Source organism: Silurus aristotelis (assembly GCF_946808225.1).
Source record: "Silurus aristotelis genome assembly, chromosome: 15".
Classification (NCBI taxonomy): Eukaryota; Metazoa; Chordata; class Actinopteri; order Siluriformes; family Siluridae; genus Silurus; species Silurus aristotelis.
In genome coordinates this window covers 8,888,992-8,908,731 of record NC_139588.1, presented here as the reverse complement: position 1 = coordinate 8,908,731, position 19,740 = coordinate 8,888,992, and the positions used below count along the sequence as shown (strand labels likewise).

At 37.1% G+C, this 19,740-nt stretch overlaps 2 protein-coding genes across 2 annotated transcripts in view; one reads left to right on the top strand and one right to left on the bottom strand.

Moving 5' to 3' along the window:
* prkaa2 (protein kinase, AMP-activated, alpha 2 catalytic subunit) overlaps positions 1-8,818 on the top strand; it is a 23,414-nt gene extending 14,596 nt beyond the window's left edge. Inside the window, exons 5-9 of the mRNA XM_083563341.1 lie at positions 612-699; positions 919-1,143; positions 1,958-2,441; positions 5,069-5,195; positions 5,455-8,818. Coding sequence (XP_083419467.1) covers positions 612-699; positions 919-1,143; positions 1,958-2,441; positions 5,069-5,195; positions 5,455-5,696 — 1,166 coding nt within the window. The 3' untranslated portion in view covers positions 5,697-8,818. The remainder of the gene's footprint in view (positions 1-611; positions 700-918; positions 1,144-1,957; positions 2,442-5,068; positions 5,196-5,454) is intronic.
* Positions 8,284-19,740, bottom strand: LOC310738350 (uncharacterized protein). Its single transcript, XM_083563291.1, has 16 exons — positions 19,081-19,740; positions 17,214-18,747; positions 15,682-15,864; positions 13,962-14,226; positions 13,734-13,825; positions 13,462-13,490; positions 13,264-13,298; positions 12,821-13,133; positions 12,523-12,682; positions 11,854-11,977; positions 11,692-11,726; positions 11,340-11,409; positions 11,047-11,081; positions 10,409-10,460; positions 9,620-9,697; positions 8,284-9,275 (listed from the first exon to the last, which is right to left on the bottom strand). The coding sequence occupies exons 1-16, from the start codon at positions 19,126-19,128 to the stop codon at positions 9,230-9,232; spliced, it is 3,099 nt and encodes a 1,032-aa protein (XP_083419417.1). The 5' UTR covers positions 19,129-19,740; the 3' UTR covers positions 8,284-9,229.

Genomic DNA, 19,740 nt, shown 5'->3' with positions numbered 1-19,740 from the left:
TTTGACCTCTTTCATGTTCATCTTCCTCTTGATGGCTCTCATTTCTTATGTGTGTGCGCTGTGTGTAATGTCCTATGTACTTTGATTATGGGCAGTATATCTCAATTCTTACACGCTTGAGCTAGTCCTAGACTTTCCATACACATTTTAAGAGTGTATCCTACATTCCTGTCCCTGGCTTGATATAAGAGTGTTTTTCCTTTCAGAATCAGTTGTCCTTTTCATTTTAGATCTAAAACTTTAAATCAGGGAAATTAGGCAACTTTGTTTGGATGATTTATTCACAACTTATGCTTTTATATTTCACACATTTTTGTCAAAGGCAGTTTTTTTGCAATTACAAAATGCTAAAAATAAATAATGGGAGGAATAGAGTAAAGAAGCCTGGAGAGGAATTTAATCTGCTTGCTACTGGAATTCTGTTTCTAATGTTATTAGTTCATCTCCATCATTACACACAGTTCAGTTTACATTCTTGTTAATGGCCTTATAATATCCTGCCATTTCCAGTGATTTGATTCAAAGCATACTGTATGTATGTTCAGTTGCTCTGTAGTATATTTAAAAGAAACAGCTCTTTAATGTTAAGTGTGTCTCGTGTTTTATTTTAGGCCTGTCAAACATGATGTCAGATGGCGAGTTTTTAAGAACAAGCTGCGGTTCACCTAACTACGCTGCTCCAGAGGTCATCTCTGGAAGGTAACCAGTCATGACATTTCATGTCATAGTCTTAATTTGTAAGACAAACTGACTGTGTGACGTTATCTAGCCACTTTTGCTTTACTGCTTGGTATATAGCCTGCATGCCTTTTTTTCATGAATGCCTGTGCTGCCTTATGACTTTCTATGCTAAAAAAAAAAAAAAAAAACACCTCGCAAACACCACAACAAGCATACTCACTGTGTGGTCGTTGAAAGACTGTATGCAGGTCCAGAGGTGGATATCTGGAGTTGTGGTGTGATCCTGTACGCTCTACTGTGTGGGACTTTGCCTTTCGACGATGAGCACGTGCCCACTCTTTTCAAGAAGATTCGTGGAGGAGTTTTTTACATCCCTGAGTACCTTAATCGCTCTGTGGCCAGCCTGCTGATACTTATGCTCCAGGTAGACCCTCTGAAGAGAGCCACAATCAAAGACATCAGGTAAGACACTTAAAAAATGGTAAATATAAAAACCCTTACAACATGAATACCTCTTACCCAATCATATATATAACATCATGTTTCAATTTATGTCCCCATTTGCTGTTGTGTGGTGCAGTTATAATTAATCTCAAAAGGTTGAGGTCAGAGCTCTATAGCAGGTCATTTGAGAACTCTTTGTAGTGATGTGTAAAGTAGGTATGTAAATGTACAGGAATCTTACCAGGAAATATTCCTTACAAGGAAATAATTTCAGTCGAGGTTCGCCATAAAAAAAACTACTCAGGTTCACGATATAAAGTCGTATAGAGATATTTTTGTAGTTAAGAATAATAACCACTCAAGTATTCCTAAAACAAGTTTGTGGACACCTGACCATCACACTTAATGTGTTTGTTGTACATCCCAATTCCAGACTTAGTTCCCACTGGTTATAATTACTTCTAATTTTTTTTTGTCTTCCAACTAGGGTTGGGAGCATGACTCTGGGGATTTGTGCTCATTCAGCCACAAGAGCATTAGTGAAATCAGGCATTGATGTTTGTGAGGAGGTCTGTGTAGGAATCAGGCTTTCCACTGCATCCAAAACGAGTTCTGTGTGGTTGAGGTCAGGGCTCTGTGCAAGACACTCAATTACTTTAGCGCCAGTTTGGTCCTCTTGAGTTGCACTGAAGGGGAATTGTAACACTATAGCATACAAAGCCATTCTAATAACTTGGGGAATCGCTTGAAATTGTGCTGGTTCGCATATTTTTTTGAAGCTTGTCAGCAAGATTTCGTGTCTAATAATAGTTGTGTGGCTGTGTTTCCTCAGAGAGGATGAGTGGTTCAAGCAGGATCTTCCCAGCTACCTGTTCCCAGAGGACGCTTCCTATGACAGTGCTGTGGTCGATGAGGAAGCTGTTCGAGATGTTTGTGAGAAGTTTGAGTGTGCCGAGGCCGAAGTGCTCGGCAGCCTGTACAGCGGTGACCCGCAGGACCAGTTGGCTGTCGCTTATCATCTCATCATCGACAATCGTCGTATCATGAACCAGGCCAGTGAGTTCTACCTGGCCTCCAGCCCACCTGCTGGCTCCTTCATTGATGAGAGCATGAAACCACACCCTGAGAGGATGCCGCCACTTTTGGCAGACAGCCCTAAGGCCCGGTGCCCACTGGACGCCCTGAACACCACCAAACCCAAATCTCTGGCAGTGAAAAAGGCTAAGTGGCATCTTGGTATCCGCAGTCAAAGCAGACCCTACGACATCATGGCTGAAGTGTACCGTGCCATGAAGCAGCTTGATTATGACTGGAAGGTGAGGGTCAAGTAAGTGCATGCTGTGTAGATAAACAAATGGATTTCCAGCTATCTGTTTGTGGAGAAACATTCCAGTGGTTCCGAAATGAGTTAATAAGAAACAGCTAAAGAGGCAAAATTGCTTGTGTACCTGGTTAAGGTACTGTTAGATTTGATCATTCCCACACTAAAATGAATTCTTGCAGAGGTTTTAAAGAGGTTTCCAGTGCGATCTATGATGCTGTGGTGCCCTGGCTGATCAGAGAAGGAACACAATGTGGGAACAGACATGTATATATATTTTGGACAAAACCTGAGCTAAAACAAGGACTGTAACTACCGAATATTTTGATCATCAATTAATCAGACGATTATATAATATTATTATTGTTATCATTATTATTATTATTATTATTTTCAGATTTGTTTTGCTTTATTTAACTATATAAAAACCTTAATTTAGGGTATTTATGTATTAAAGTGTACTTAAAAATGCAAAAGCCACATATTGAGTTTAATTATCTTTAATTTGGACATTTTAAAGCTTAGTAGCTGCTTGTTGTGGAGTGCATGTGGGATTTCTCCTTTGAACAAATTCACTCATTCTGGGTTTTGCAAGGTGAAGCTTTTGTGTAAATCAACATTTGTATTGTTTTTAATGATAATTGCAGATGGAAAGTTGAAAACCATGCTTTACAGTCTTTGTTTAAAAAAAATACACAGACATTTTGTTCAGTTGTGAAGATTTAAGCATCTAGAATATATAATTAATTTAATTGTGTATAATAATTAAATTATATATGCATAAAAAATATACAAACATTAAAGAAACAAGCATTAGATAATAGTAAAGCCGCAGTAAATCACGTTTGAAAACAGATGGTGATGGACAGATTGAAGGACGAGGTCAGACAGGAGTCTCCCTGGACTATGATGTTGTGATTTGTGGTGAGAGTAGGGAGCAGGTTGAGAAGAGCCTGGAAGGGTGGAGATATGCGCTGGAGAGAAGGGGAATGAAATTCTGTAGGAGTAAGAGGAGTGCAGGCAAAGTGAAATGGGTGGAGAATAGTGGCAGGAGTGATCTGTGATAGAAGGGTATCTGCAAGAGTGAAAGGGAAAGTTTATAGGTCTGTGGTGAGACCTGCGATGTTGTATGGTTTAGAGACAGTGGCATTGAGTAAAAGACAGGAGGTGGAGCTGGAGGTAGCAGAGCTGAAGATGTTGAGGTTTTTGTTGGGAGTGACGAAGATGGACAGGATTAGAAATGAGTTTATTATTGTGGACAGCACATGTAGGACGTTTTGAAGACAAGGTGAGGGAGGCGAGATTAAGATAGTTTGGAGGGACATGGGGTATATCGGTAGGAGAATGCTGAGGATGAAGCCACTAGGAAGGAGAAAAAGAGGAAGACCAAGGAGGAGGTTTATGAATGTGGTGAGGGAAGACATGCAGCTAGTTGGTTTAAAAGAGGCAGGTGTAGAGGACAGGGGGGTATGGAGACAGATGATTCACTGTGTCTACCCCTAATAGGAGAAGCCGAAAGGAGAAGAAGAAGATTTTCACATAATAAGGGGTAATTTTTTTGCTTACTGTGCTGATGTTTCACCTTCATTCGTGACTTGGGACACTCACTTTTCCTGCTGCCAGTTGACCCTGTACTCTCCGGCATTTCGCAAGCGGCTATGTTCTCTTGCCGTCACGCTAAACCTGTAACTTGAGCAGCCCAACTAATTGGGCTAAACTTATAATAAACTTATTATCGCAGCCCCTTCATTATCGCTTATTATTGCAGCCCTAGCTAAAACTATTTCTTATTCGCCAATAAGACATAGTAAAACAATGATGTGTGAACCCAGACATGGACGTCCTACGTACCTTTTACTTTAAAGATCATATAGACATTGCACAGACACCATAGGAATATGTGTTACGAGAAAAAAGTGTGAGGCCCTCTTAAAACTAATAGGTACAAACATTAATGAATAAAGAGATGTCATAAAGGATGCAGAAACTGTATGGTGCAATTGATGTAGTGCTTGTATTCCAGGTTGGGTTTTTTTTGTGTTTTTAACATTTACATGGTGATATTTTAATCACAGTTTTGTTGTTTTCTCCCCAAACTATTTGCTCATCTAGTTAAAAGAAACAAGTAATTATAGACATTTTTGTTTCAACAATTCTTGATGATTGGGAATCATTCAGGAAAGCACTTAAATTCCATGCGTTATGAAATTATTTTAACATTTTTATTTATAATATAATCCAAGGTTTAAAAATTGAAGCAAAATTCACCCTTTCATAATATATCCATATTATATTATAGTTTTTTTCACATGGACATGCTTACATTTACATCATTTAGTAGACGCCATTATCCAGAGTGACGTACAAAAGTGTTTTGAAGACTAAATACAGGAATAAATCAACACTGGTTCACTAGGATGCAAAGTTAGAAGATAGGCAGAGACTTAGCTGTTCACACATCTAGAAGAAGTTCATTCAACCACCTCGGTGCCAGAACAGAAAATAGTCTTGATGTATACCTACCTCTTACCCTGAGAGCGGGCAGGAATAGTTGAGATTGATTCAAGTGTATATATTAGATATCTATTAATATATTAGATGTCTATATCTTGTCTATTCTAGGTGGTGAATCCTTATCACCTGAAGGTGCGCAGAAAGAACCCAGTGACTGGAAACTTTGTGAAAATGAGTCTGCAGCTCTATCAAGTGGACAACCGCAGTTATCTACTGGATTTCAAAAGCATTGATGGTACTTTGCTAATGAGTTACGACTCCAGTATTAATATAATGTGTTCATTTAACATCTTAGACTGTAAGACATTTATATATCATTTACACTGTAATCAATGAACAATTGGCTACAATGGCAATATAACAGTTGTGCAATTTAAGCGTCCATCACTGATCAGTAGAAATCAGCAGAATTTCTGCTGGCTTGGTATACACTGCATTCCAAAATGTGTTGGGCAGACATTGTTAGCAAATTACTTGTTGTCTTTTTTCTTCAGATGACATCATCGAGCTGAAATCTGGCTCGTCTACACCTCAGCGCTCAGGCTCAGCTGCACGTCTCCATCGGCCCCGTCTCAGCATCGACTCGGCAACCGTCGCTATTGATGTACCGCCTCTCAGCAGCTCGTTACCGTGCTCTCTGCCGGGCAACATGCCAATGCTAGCACCGCGACAGGGCAGCCATACCATGGACTTCTTCGAGATGTGCGCCAGTCTAATCACCACACTGGCACGCTGAAACTCCACACACATGCACACACACTCATTCACAAACCCATTCATTTACGCACAGAGACAGGAACTGGTAGTTACGTTGCTGGGTTAAATCACATGACCTTAGTAGATTTAGCCACAGTTCTCACACAGAGAGTTAGACAGGATTATAGGCATGATGCTCGCTGCTAGACTGTTCCATGTAGCAGTACTCCATTCTGGGGCCATACCCGGTTTCAGAGTGCGTCATCCGTTTTTTTTGTTTTTCTATGCATAACATTTTGATAATATAATCTATTTATATTCTCTTTATCAATCACTTCAGTAGCTGAGTTGCTAGTTGATTGCAATCGCATACCAAAAATTATGTTTATATGCATTTGAAGAGAGGATTGTTTTTTTTGCATTTATGATTTTATTAGATTATTTATTTTTTAGAGATATTTTATGTCGACTTTATTTATGATCGAGTGATAAATGAATTGCTGGTTTTACTGTGGAATGGTTTGTCGTGGTAAGCATTAAAGGCACAAAGCCAGTCAGCAAATACACATCATTGACGTTTTAGAGCACAACATTAAGCGCTCCTGTTGAGCTCGAGTAACAGAAGTATGCAATTCTAAGGATTTTTCATCTGTAAGTAAATATAGATGGGCTTTCTTTGGTGCAGTGCCTTTTCTTTTAGCTACTGGATGCTGGACGGTGTTGTGCCATTCATTTGCAAATAATGAAATATTCTATCAGAGACTCAGATCGCAAGCTTTTAAAAGAAAGAGCGAGACGTTGATTGAGTGCTGAGCTGTACGTTTTTACACTAGCCTTGATCAAGGAGAAATTGTAGGCACATCCAATGCATATAGTCTGGGACAAAGATTTAGAGCCAGAAAAAGGGGCAAGGAGAGAAGGAAGAATAATAGAAAAGAGATTGAGATGCTGAAATGAAGTTGTAAAAGAGACGGAAGTAATGACCTAGAGCATGCAGAAGAATATTTTGATGTGATACTGTATGAAAAGTGAGATGGGTGTATTTAATGACATTTGGCAGAGATTTAAAGCCTTTTAGATTTAAAGCATTTAGAAGGTAAAACCACTCGAAGCTTCCTCTTATGCCTTAAAAGCAACATATATTGTTTCTGACGATTTTGTGCTTCAAGACATTGTGTGTAAATGCATACATGTGTGGAGATCTAGGAGATCCATTTATCTTGTTCCCCTAAGTGCTGGAATGTTTAGAGCTCCTGAAAGCATAGTTTTCTACCAGGGGCTTCATTAATTTTGATCCAAAGACTTCACAAAGAGGACTTGGGGAATTCAGGAAGCTAATTGAAGGTGATGGCATGTTTTTTTATGCCATCTTGTGACTAGGCCACAGCATAGTCACAGCATGAAGGAGTTTTAAATAATTACCAAAGTATTGTTTTTTCTTTTAATCATACAGCAAAAATTTGGGAATGCATTATTCAGAAAAATTCAGAAAAATGCAAATTTTTTCTGTTGCCTAGTAATACCTTAGACCATTAAAACAATTCATAAGTTGTTTTTTTTTAAACAATATTGGGGTGTATACAAAATGTAAAGACTAATTTCTGAATTATGCATTTCAGTGAAACCATTGGATGAGGTTTCTAATAACCTTCAACAGACAAAAGCCACTATGTTTCTTAAAGAAGCTTTTATCAAATGGCACCTATATTAAAACACGATTTTATGGAAAGAATTTAATCTTTTCCTCATGTGGAGATTTACATTTTTATTAGTGCACCTGTGGATGAATTGGTCTTCATGAATCCTCCTGGCCTTCTGTTTTGTACGGTCGTGAATGTGAAACGGCTTCTGGGCTTGTAGTCAATGCATGACATTTGTGTATCACTGAGGTGTTTTTTTTTTTGTTCTATGTTAGATGTACTGTACTGTTACACAGAAAGATTGCAGTATCAGTGCCCCACTTGTATCTGAATGTAAAAACGGTCAAGCATGAAAGTGCTTCGATGGAGTGATGAGTTTACAGAAAGATAGGAATATATTCTTTCTGTGATGATGGCAAAAACTGCTGAGAATATATATATATATATATATATATATATATATATATATATATATATATATATATATATATATATATAATTTTATTTTATTTGTTTTGTTTTTTGGTAGGCATATCGTGCCTTATTGTGTCTGTAGAAAGCTCCATTTGATCTTTTGAAAAATCGTGTCATTATTATATAGCGGGAAACTGCTACCCCTACTGCTGAACATGTATATTACACTATTTAGTAACAACCTGTTTTGTTTATAGCTCCTTTTCCATGACGCAAAAGTCAGAGTTTTGTCATAATTTCACAATTTGCAGTCAACACCACAAATGCACCCTTTTACACACACACACACACACACACACGCGAATATGCTCTGCATGGCAACTATCCAAACCAGTAAACACAACAAAAATGCGTTTTTTGCTTCACAATCAAGTCTCATACAATAACTGTGTGTACATAACATACGTGGCGTGTATAAACAAAGTCAGTGTTTTTGTGTGTGTGTGTGTGTTTACTCCTGGTCTGTCGATGTGCAAGTCCCCCACCCAACCAACACACAGTTTATGCACTGCATGGTGTTCTCTTTTGCACTTTATTATTTATTGTACAAAAAAAAAAAGACAATTAAAAAGAAATTGTGTATTGAGCATACAATTGCATATTGTCATGTGCTTATTGGAAAAATCTAAGTAATTTCATGTTACAAATAAATACGGTCAAGAAATGGGGATAATGATTTTCAAGACCCATCACAACATGCATATCATGCAGTTTTTTTCTTTTTGTTTTGTTTTTTTATCGTCACCCAGGTGCAGAATTAACTGTTCTAAACAAGTATCCATTATCCAAACACTTGAGATGGTCTAAAGTGGTCAAGACAAACACTACAGACATTGAATAATATAAACTGTACATAGATGTAATACTATTACAAAGCACAACAGGAATCAAATCCATCTTTTGGTCAGAATTTATGTTTTTTTTTTTTTTTTGCAAGACTGTGCTGAGAATACTTTAATAGAAACTGACGCTGAAGTTGGACTGCTCGTCTAATGGCATCCTAAAAGATATCTTTAATCAGATTGTTTAGAATAGCATGGTGGGGGGGGGGATTAAGGTTCTGGAATTAAACTAATAATATTGTACAGCTAGTAACTGTAAAATCCATTCAAAAAGTCCTCTTCTCATGTAAAATAGGAAGTTAAATGAACCCCACCTTGAACCATGTGTACACAGTGTGTCCACACCTCGTTTTTTTCTACATGCCTGACAGCATTCTTTTACATCAGCCAGGGGGGAAGAGTTGAGCTGATTCGAGTTGAGTTTTTTCACAACTGTACCAGGTGACAGAGTGAAGCATCCAGTGCAGTCTTTCAAAATGTTCTAGCACATGTCACCTGGTGATGCAAAAGTGACTGGGGAAATATCAAGCAGCTGACACAGCACAGTACTTGCTAAATATATATAAAAGCATATAAAGGATTACAAATCGCATTCTTTCAAGCAAAATGCATCCTGTTTATCCTTTGACGATGTCAGCGTAGAGATCCGGAGGAGGAAGAAGTCTTTAGAGAAGAAGAGGAAAGACAGGTTAATGAACAACATTGTGACAGAGGAATCTTATACATTCTACATGAAGAACCAGTCTGATGGCATAGCAGAGGAGTACCTAAAATACCTTAACACATTAATGGGGTGCTTTTTTAAAGTGTGAAAATGTCTAAGAACAAAAAAGAAATTGTGAATTGTCCTCCAGCACTGACAGCAAGCAACCTTGGTTCTTTAATTAAACATACACAAACAGGCAGACAAAAGAGGATAGGAAAATACAGATATTTTCAAAGTCTAGCTCAATAAGTTTGTAGTCAGATATTTAAAGACATCAGGATGTAGGAGAGCTGAAGCTTACATTGCGTCGCTTTGCAGTGTGGGTGCTTTTGGCTGAGCAAAGAAGGTTGACAGTTTATGAAGAGCTTCTTGTCCTGAACTGCTCAGACACAAGAATTCAAGGTCAAATGAATATGAATTCATAAATAAATCATTATCAAATAATTCATGGCCGGCTGGAATAAATTGCCAAGAAACCCTTTTGTGCTTTGAATGAAATATAAACAAGAGGTTCTGCGAAGATATAGAGTATAGGCTGATTTCTTCGTAGCCTATGATGTCGCTAATTTCAGTGATCTGCATGATTACCAAAATGCCACCTAGAGTTTGTGTACATTGGGAACAAATATTAAAACTCAAAACATCCAAGTGAAAGAAAATAATCGGGAAAACCAAAATGAACGAGTGAATTACTTTCTTGATTCTTATAGCATTTTTATAGCATTCATCAAACAAATTACACAAAGGAAATTTACATTTCTGTCACAAACAAATTTATAAGTAAAGGCAAATTATGGTCTTGTTTTTTTTTACTTCTGCCTACAATAATATAGGGCTCAAACCAAATGTTTTCACAACAGTATCACGATTAGAGATACCGTATGTACTAGAAGTTTTGGCCACATTACAGCCATCTGTGAATACATTCTATACAAACAGTCCTATACAGCTTGCTAGCAGAAGTGTAACATGTATGTGTAAGCATTTATGTAGCATAAGAGTTAAAAACAGTCTGCATACAAAGATCAAGCTGATATGATTAAGCTTCTTTAGAGCACGTGTGAAAGATGTCAGTCAGGTTGGCACTTACTGATTATCGCTTCTATCAATGTGACCTGTCAGGGTTGGAACCGGCTCTGAACCTGAAAGTATGCAAGAAGGAGAAGAAATGAATAATAAAAACAATTCAGTTGAAAAGTGTTAAGGTCTTCATTTATTAAACATTAATCTTAAAGTATTTTATTTAGAAACTACTATGAATTATACATTAACAACAGTGAGAAATCGGAAAAGTGTGTAGTTATAGGATTGACAAGCCTGGACCTGAAATATATTCAAGATGAAAAGAAGCAGGTACTAGTTTAACTAGCTTCGGTCACAAGTCCGATCATATCCAAGAAGAATTAGGGTTTGCTCCAATTAAGCCACACCTCACATGATCAGTTGGTCCTGACATTCAGTTAACTATAATAGGTGGCACCTGATGGGTTTAATGAAAGCATAGAGCCACAATGACAAAAAAAAACCTGGAAGGAAAACTGAACTGAAAAAAAAAGAATGATTGCTGTAATTCTTATTGAAATCTATAATGAAAAATGTATAATGAGATTCTTTTTTTTACTATACAACATTCACTATGAGCATTTGGATATTCTTCCTTATATCTGAGTGACTCATAAAGTCAAATGTCTAATACAGAGAGGAAAAACGTGCATTTTAATGACTCACCCCTGTGTGGAGATGCCACCCTCTGGTTTATTTCTCTGAAAAATGTGTGTGTGTGTGTGTGTGTGTGTGTGTGTGTGTGTGTGTGTGTGTGTGTGTGTGTGTGTGTGTGTGTGTGTGTGTGTGTTGAGAGAGACAGAGAGAGAGAGAGAGAGAGAGAGAGAGAGAGAGAGAGAGAGAGAGAGAGAAAAAAATCAGGATCAGTGGATAAGTATCAAGACAGACGTAAAAGCACAAGTCGTGAAAATTGAGGATATTATTTACATGCAGGAGACACAGTTTGTTTTGATACTCACAGATCCGTGGTGTGAGCTGGTGGGAAAACTGTGTCATCATCGTCACCCCACTCCTCGCTGTCATCTTCAACTGAGAATTCAAAACAATCCAGTTTTTTTTTAACATGATACATACCACCATATTAAATCGCTCAACCTTTAAAACATTGTTCATTTGAATGAGAGAAAAGCAGAATAACCAAAACATTCACAATAAAAACCAGAATGATTCACAGAACAAAATGTAATTATATTGACCACAAAAAAAAAAAAAACGATAACAGATTACAGCAAATAATTGCATTATACTTATGTATGAGTATTAAAAAAAAATCCATGCCATTTATGAAAGAGTTCAAACGTATGAACTTACAGCTCTCTTGGTTCAGACTGTAATGCTGGAAGGATCTGCGAAAGCAAAATTGAATTGTAGTATAAATGATGCATCCAAAATAATAATAATTTATGAATGTAGGTAAAGGTATAACTTAAATATTGCAATACTTTACACTAGTTATGTCATACAAAATCATACCTGATGTCTGTACTGGAATCTGTTTCTATGATCCCATTAATGCTGGTCGTGTTTGCAGCTTTATGCTTTAGCCCCATCATCTCCTGAATATTCAGCTCCACACTCTCCACAGGGATGTAGCCATCTAAAAGAAACATAAATAGGTTTAATACTGAACTAAAACCTATAGATTGTAGTTTGTGTTAGGGCTATGCATATCTCAATGCGTAAATTATTTGTATAGGTTTCATGTGATTTTGGTCTTTATGTAATGCTACAATAAAACATTGAAGATTGTGGTGGTGTGATGCTTCTATATCTATATCCATCTCTCTCTCTCTCTCTCTCTCTCTCTCTCTCTCTCTCTCTCTCTCTCTCTCTCTCTCTCTCTCTCTCGACCATTGTTTTGTTATTTTCTGTTCTGAAGCAATGATTTAATTAACATTGTCCTGTTTTACAATAAAATGTATTGTTTTGTTCTGTTCTCTGACTGCTGGTGTAATATTATAAATAAGTCATATCCTTACAGGGATTTTCTGCAGCAGGAGAGTTATTGTACACCGCTAGGATTTCAAATGGTTTTCCCAATAAATGCAACTGTTGATGTTCAAATGGGAGATGAGCTACAGATAATATCTTCAAAATAATTTACATTTTCTATGTTATACGATATGGTTTGTATTAACTCACATTTGTTTGTATTGTCCCTGGCCAGCCATTTTCCTTTGGGGCAGTCTGTGGTGCGAATAATGCTGACAATCTCTCCAGCTTTTATTGCCAGATCATCTTTACGGCCCTTAGTGGTCTCTATCACTTTTGCTTGGTACAAGGCCTCCTCTTCTCCTGTGATCTACAGTAAAGAATAGTAAAGCAGACATTAGAATGGGCGTGTGTATTTGGGGGCACGTGGCTGTTATTTCTTTTATTTCCTACATGAACGTCTATGTGCCATATAAATTCATCATCGTTTTATTCCGTATTTGTATACCCTGAATTTCTTCCTGATTTCATTTTCTTTCTTCTCTTTTTCTTTCTGTTCTTTTTTCTCTCGTTCCTTCTCTTTCAGATCCTTCTTGTCCTTTTCCTTCTCCTTGAGCTCTTTCTCCTTCAGTTCTTTCTTCTTCTCCTTCTCCTTCTGATCCTTCTTTTCTTTTTCCTTCAGCTCCTTTTCTTTTTCCTTCTCCTTCTGCTCCCTCTTCTCCTTCTCCTTCTGCTCCTTCTTTTCCTTTTCCTTCTCTTTGTCCTTCTGCTTTTGTTTTTCTTTCAACTTCAGCTCCTTTTCATCTGACACTGAGTTCTTTCTGTAAACACAGACATAAAGCTGGTATGTATTATATATGGCATTAAATGACTATTAATATTTTGTATTATTATTATTATTATTATTATTATTAGATAAGTATTCAAAGTAAATAATAGATTAAAACATACTTTGAAAATAATGTTTTTCTGGGGACCTCCTCTTTCTGAGAATACATTTTACAAAACAAATGTTGAGTGTAAAATGTAATCATATAATATATATAATTCTGTTTAGTAATAAATATATAATTTCTCTATCACACAAATAAGACACAATAAAATTACATGAATTTGAACTGTAAAAAGTTGTGTATAAAGAACACTTACGGAAATAACAGGTGTATCAGCGTATGGATCTACAAAAAAATATTTGTATAAATGTAAATCAATTCAGCATAAATATTTTTAAAACCATGTAAAAATAGTTTATTACATTATACATTTTAGTCTATAAATCTAAAAAACATTTTTGTACTTCTATAAAAAAAAAACACAATTGTTAAATAAACCCTTATTTATCCAAGTGAATGAGGTGTCAGGTGACAGAAAAAGAAACCTGATACTATCAAATGTACCCGATTAAAAAAATGCATTCATACTCATAGGTGATCCTTTGCGTGGTTTCTTTGTTTTGCCTTTTTTGTTGGCTGGCAGGTCTTCCAACTCTATGCTGCTGAAGTTTTTCTGATTTCTAAGACAAAAAGTCACAATTTCAGACTGCTAATAAACTAACAATCTAAAGGGTTGCAGAATTGTAACAATAAAGAATGAACAAGTTACAACTCTGGTCTGTGCTCAGTATCATTTTACAAAACTTAAAGATTTACCCTGATGGAGAAGGAGAAGCGTTTGATACTGTATCTAAATCTTCACTTGTCCTGGGAAGCCTATTATCAGTAGTGTCCATACTTGGGATCTGATTTTCTTCATTTAAGTGTTTGAAAAATGCTTCCTTATGAACCGATGGTCCATGATTTCCATAATCCAGAGCTTCTGCTTGCGTGCCAACCATTTCAGATGAATTATATACTTCGGAATCTTCATACGATGAATCCTCTGAGGTAAAGTCTGCAGGAGCTGGGACAATGACTTCTGTAACAATAAACATGTTAAGCAGTGAGGTTAATTTCAAATAATGCCAAGTCTAGAGAGCACATACACAAAAGTAAATGTGTACATAATAAATACGTGACAAATAAATGCTAAGAACTTTATCACCTTAATAGAATTGCATGCAGTTTATTTGCTAAATAGAAAGACATCATTGTGGAATGTATCACCTCCCTGCTAAGGAATTGGAAACTCCATACTTTTGCTTTCATGTTTCTTCCACAAAACCTGTCTCCCATAATTATCCTACTTTGGACAGGTTCATAGCAGGGGCTTGTTTAGACAGCAAAATGTGACTGACTGCATTTCGCAGCTGTGTGTGTGTGTGTGTGTGTGTGTGTGTGTGTGTGTGTGTGTGTGTGTGTGTGTGTGTGTGTTAGTAACATTATGCACCAAGTTTAATGTTAAGAACATGCGATGCGTTACATAGTTAGGATTTCTTCTATTACATTACATCCACCAACCTAGCAGGTCAAATTAATACTCTTGCTAGCAAACTTGACTACCGGTTATGATACAATGAGAATTCTAGTTTATTTATCAATAGCAGCTCATGAGCACAGCATAGCGTAGCAGCTCATGGGGCAGGATGACACTGATAATGACACTGCCCTCAACAAATTAAGTCAAGAGACTATTATGTTTGACTTATGCTATACGCTGCTATCAGACTGCTGTAATAGACAGCTGAGAGTGTCAAGTGTCAAGTGATCCAGCATACAGGCTAGAAGTTCATTTTTAGTGCTTTTTGTTTAACTGTATTTGATACAGCAGGTGTGATTCACACTCTCGCACAGAAGAGCTTATATATTTAACCAGGTTTGACAGGTTTCAGCTAGATTTCCTGCCCAACTACATCTAAAAATTCACACAAAATATCTGAAACCAGCCATAGAAAAAACAGGAATGACATTTATCTCAGCTTACACTTTGCCTTTGTTTGCAGAAATGTACACAATTTAACTTGAATATTTTCTATAGAATACACATACAGTGTGCACTGATAAATATCACTATCATTTAGTTTGCTGCCTATTGCTTTACCTCAAATGAAAATGTTTTTGGATTGAGCCTGGGGCAGCATAATTCCTTTCCCAAAGGGCCACAGATTAGCTCTTTTCACTGTTTCTATTGTTAATCACTAGGAAATTGGTGCTCATTCAAAATGCAATTAATACCTGAACAGAATTCGAAATGTCTGGGGATATGAATGAGGACCAATGGCTGTATGATTGATATTTTTTCAGTTGCCCAATCTGCTTCTATAGTATGCCATACTGTAAAAATGATAATATTATATGGCTAGAGCTGTTAGAGATGCATGCATTTAGTCAATCTGTACCCAAATAGACTTTGTATATCTAACTTATACTAGAAAAATATTTTTAGTTTTGAAATACATATTAAATATAAAAATAATGAATGTGAAGCATGAACCATTGTACTCCAGGGGCTGACTTGGCAGTAAGGTGGACTGCCAATCTGTGTTTGGAATCTGAAGTGGTTTCTCTGGTGTGATCCCACCGTTAGTCACTTTTGACTGGGGCTTTCTGGGGGGAGGTGGAGGAGGCACAAGAGGTCTTTGCACAAACACCATCTTCGGACCAGGTGAACTTTTACCTACAGTGAGGACCAACAGATTAATAATCAAGAAAACTTGATTAAACAAGAGCATAAACCAGAGACTACATACATGATACATGCCAACCACCTTCAGCTATGTGTGGAATTACTTCGCACATGACTCATAAATGATAAATGGCTCTACTCTCAGTCATTCTGATAATTAGTGAAATGTTGCCCAACATCACCTCAATAGCATTTGTTAGATACTTTACATACCAAAACATACCAATCCTCCAAATAAAAGTCCATCCCAACAAATGAAACGTTTTAGCCGTGAAATTCTTTTGAGTATTTGTGAGTTTTTGAAATAATCAGCAAAATTAAACAACAAAAGAGTTTATCATGGGGAAATTTTAATAAAATCCATTAAACTCATTTTAAACTAATAAAAAAGTGACCTATTATCGAAATTGTCTGGCATGTTTCTCTAAAATAAATAGGGGTCTTGCTATATTTCTGCAGATATTTTTATTGTTCATTTGCCCCTTTAATAAGGCTGCATGTAGAACTGTTATTCGAGCAATTATCTCATCAGCTAATAATTTCGCTCTAACCCAATGTATACAAACATGCAAATTAACCTAAAAAAATCACTGTCAGCTGCTGAGGATGGTCTGCATGGACAGTGCAAGATTTCTGTGAATGTTCTTACACCCTTAATCTAGCACTTGGTAATATTGGTTTATGGTTTTGTCTTAGGCATAAACCTTGTTAGAGCTTTTAGAGATTTGAAATGATGATGATCAAACTAATTCAGAAATGACTCTGATGCGCAAATCAAGTTTCTTTCAACACGTATCACTGCTTGACTCTTTATAGACACTAAACTTATTGTAGATTTTATACAGCTTTTGAATCTAAATGATTAAAAATCTGGTGACACTCAGATTAGGATGGGTTTATTTTTGAAGTCTAGCTTTATGCATTGCTAAAAATTATTTATAAAGTCTGTAGAGTTATACATAATGGTGTAAAAAGCATCCAGGTAAATGAGGGCCCAAAAAGAATGTTGATGATAGAGGGGAATGGACAGATTTGCATATCAGAACAAGCCAAACCGTGAGGACGTAAACAACAGAAGACCCCATCAAGTTCTTCTGTCATCAAAGAACTGACATCTAAGACTACATCAGGGTGGGATGATTCTACTGTTTCATGTTTGGCTGAATGGATAGTTACATTTCTTAGATAGATTACATAGAGGGTACAAGTGTTCCATTTGAATTAATTTAACATCAAATAAGCATTTAAGGCATTTAAATTTCTACTAATGAATGCATAGAAAAAAAATTGAGAACACTACTAAAGTAAAATTAGGCCAGATAAACTAAAAATTCACTTACCGTGCTCTTCGTCAATGAGAGCTGATTCATAGGGTTGGGTGTTGTAATCTGTCATTGTTTCTTCTTCTGCCTTGCCCTCATAGTCAACAGGGGGGATATCAGGAAGAATCAAAGGAGTTTCCAGGACATTTGGGGTATCCACATATGAGGGTGTTTCAGCATGGGCTGAAAACTCAAGTGGATCATTGTTGGGAAGATTTGTCTTAACTACAGGCAGAGTGTCATGTGTGGTGTATTCAGAGCCCTTTCGTTTAGCCTTTTCTAAAAGGGTTAGCAGCCGATCACAAGAGCTATTCTTAACAGGGGCCATCTCTTCAGCTCTTGCTAAAGCAGAGACCACTGTATTAGTGTTGGGTGAGCTTGACAATGGAACTTCTAAAGGCTTCTCTGTGTGATCAATCACCTTTTGGGATTCAGTCCCCTTGTTTGCTGCCAGTGACTGAACACTTGATGGAAATTCTGAAAATGCTGGCAAAGGACTGAATGCTGACAAAGGACTGAAGGTAAAAACAGAATCTGAATACGGGCTTTCTATTGTTGGAATAGGGGAAGCTGTACGGAATAAAGCTGAACTGCTGGGAACTGGATCAACAGAAAGAGAAGCCCCCGGAAATGAATTCTCAGAAGTAACACTGGCAGATATATCAAGGAGAGAAGTGCCACCATCAGAAAAGTCCTCAGGAATAATTGGAGGTGGGATATCCATATCAAGAATATCAGGGATCTCTGGAATTGAGGCTGCCTCCTCTGGTAAACCATGTGGAAAAATATCTGCTGTTTGACTTAGAATATTTAAATTATGCCTAATAGGATTTTCTGGTCTTGGTTGCTCCAACTGAGGACCATTTTGGAAGACAGGCTCTGGATCTGTTAGGACAAGAGGTTTTGAGGATGGAATTTTACGAGGAGAAACAACTGGAGCAGAGATAACAGGGTTTGCTGTAACAGATGGAACAGAAGCTTTGGGATCCACAGACTGGTTAACTGTAGCTTCTACCTTGGCACGAGTGTAAATGGTAGAATCTGAATGATCAAGGACACCCGGTACATCACATTTTGATGGGCTTGTTTTCTCTTTCTCATCTTTCTCTCGCTTGTTGAATATAGGTGTAGGGACTTTGACTGGTGTCTCCAAAACTGGAGACTTTTGGACAGTCTCAGGTTTGGGTTTCTGTTCTGAGACTGGAGTAACAGGACTTGGGACCACAATCTTCTTATCTTTTAGGGCTTGTTTGATGAGATCTGCTTCCTTCTTTTGGTTCTTATCCAGTAAAATAGGCTTTGCCTTTACTAGTGATGTTCCAGGTTGAGGAAATTGGCGGTTCTTTTTGTCATCTTTAAAGACCACACGAGGGACCAAGCGGTTCTCCACGGCTGAGTTGATGGAAGCAATTAGCGGGTTGCTGATTTTTGCAGTGGGAGATGTTGGTGGGATGGTTTTAGGTTTCTCTGGGATAGCAGGTTTGAATCGACTCTTTGATGATTCATCATTCTGGAACTTTTCTCTCAGGTACTTAACTTTCATTACTTCACCCTGTGGAGCAGTAAAACAAATGCAGGGGAAAATTCTTTATTTTTTTAAAAACATTTTTAACAAAATTGCAGACTAAACTGAACTTAAATTGTTAAACATAAATCATGTTATTGCCCTTAAAAAAAAATATTGTTCAGCTGTCACTGTCCTGAGAAGCCCAAAATCTGTAATGACCATATTTGCTGTCTGATGTTCTAAACTAAGATAGATAATACACTTTCACAGATAGATAATATTTGAGTTACTACTATTTCTATGAAATATATCTCTATATAATTCTCAATAAGTGCTAACTCCCTTTCACATATGTCATGACATGCAACACAAACTTGCCTGTTCCATTGTATGCGGTACCAATCTGTAATCCTTCTTTGACACCATCAACTCATCTCATTGGTAATCCAACAAATTGCCCACTGTAAATGAATCCAAATCCGACAAATAGATAACACAAATTGGAAGAATGACAAATCCAAAGTGATGTTTGTGACCTAAACGACACGATCGTGTTGTTGGAATGAAGGCGGATGGACCGTTCTCTAGTAAATAACCAAAAAAGCCCTATGTCTTGTTAGACGAGTCCCGCCCGGGTATGACACAGAGTCATCAACAAACTTCTGACTGTTTTCATTCACAAAGAATGCGGTCCAGCAGGCATTGCCTGGGCTGTTCGGAAAATAGCTGCTGCATGCATAGTAGGAGTGCTTTGGGTATCGCCTTAGTTTCAACTCATTTTAGGACATAAAGGGATTGTTCCCAGTATTATTCATCTATGTTAATTGTAGGCATGAATATACTGTATTTTCTGTTGCTGGTTTTTCTGGTTAACAAGGCTTGGAGCATCCAAACAAATGCAAGAAAATGGCGTATTGTTTTACAATGCGTCAACAGAGAGCAAATCTTTTTTTTTTTTTTTTTTTTTGGTAAAAGTGAACAAATGTACAAATTAAGTTTACAAATTTGCATATATGGCATTTTAAAAGAGCCATGGCT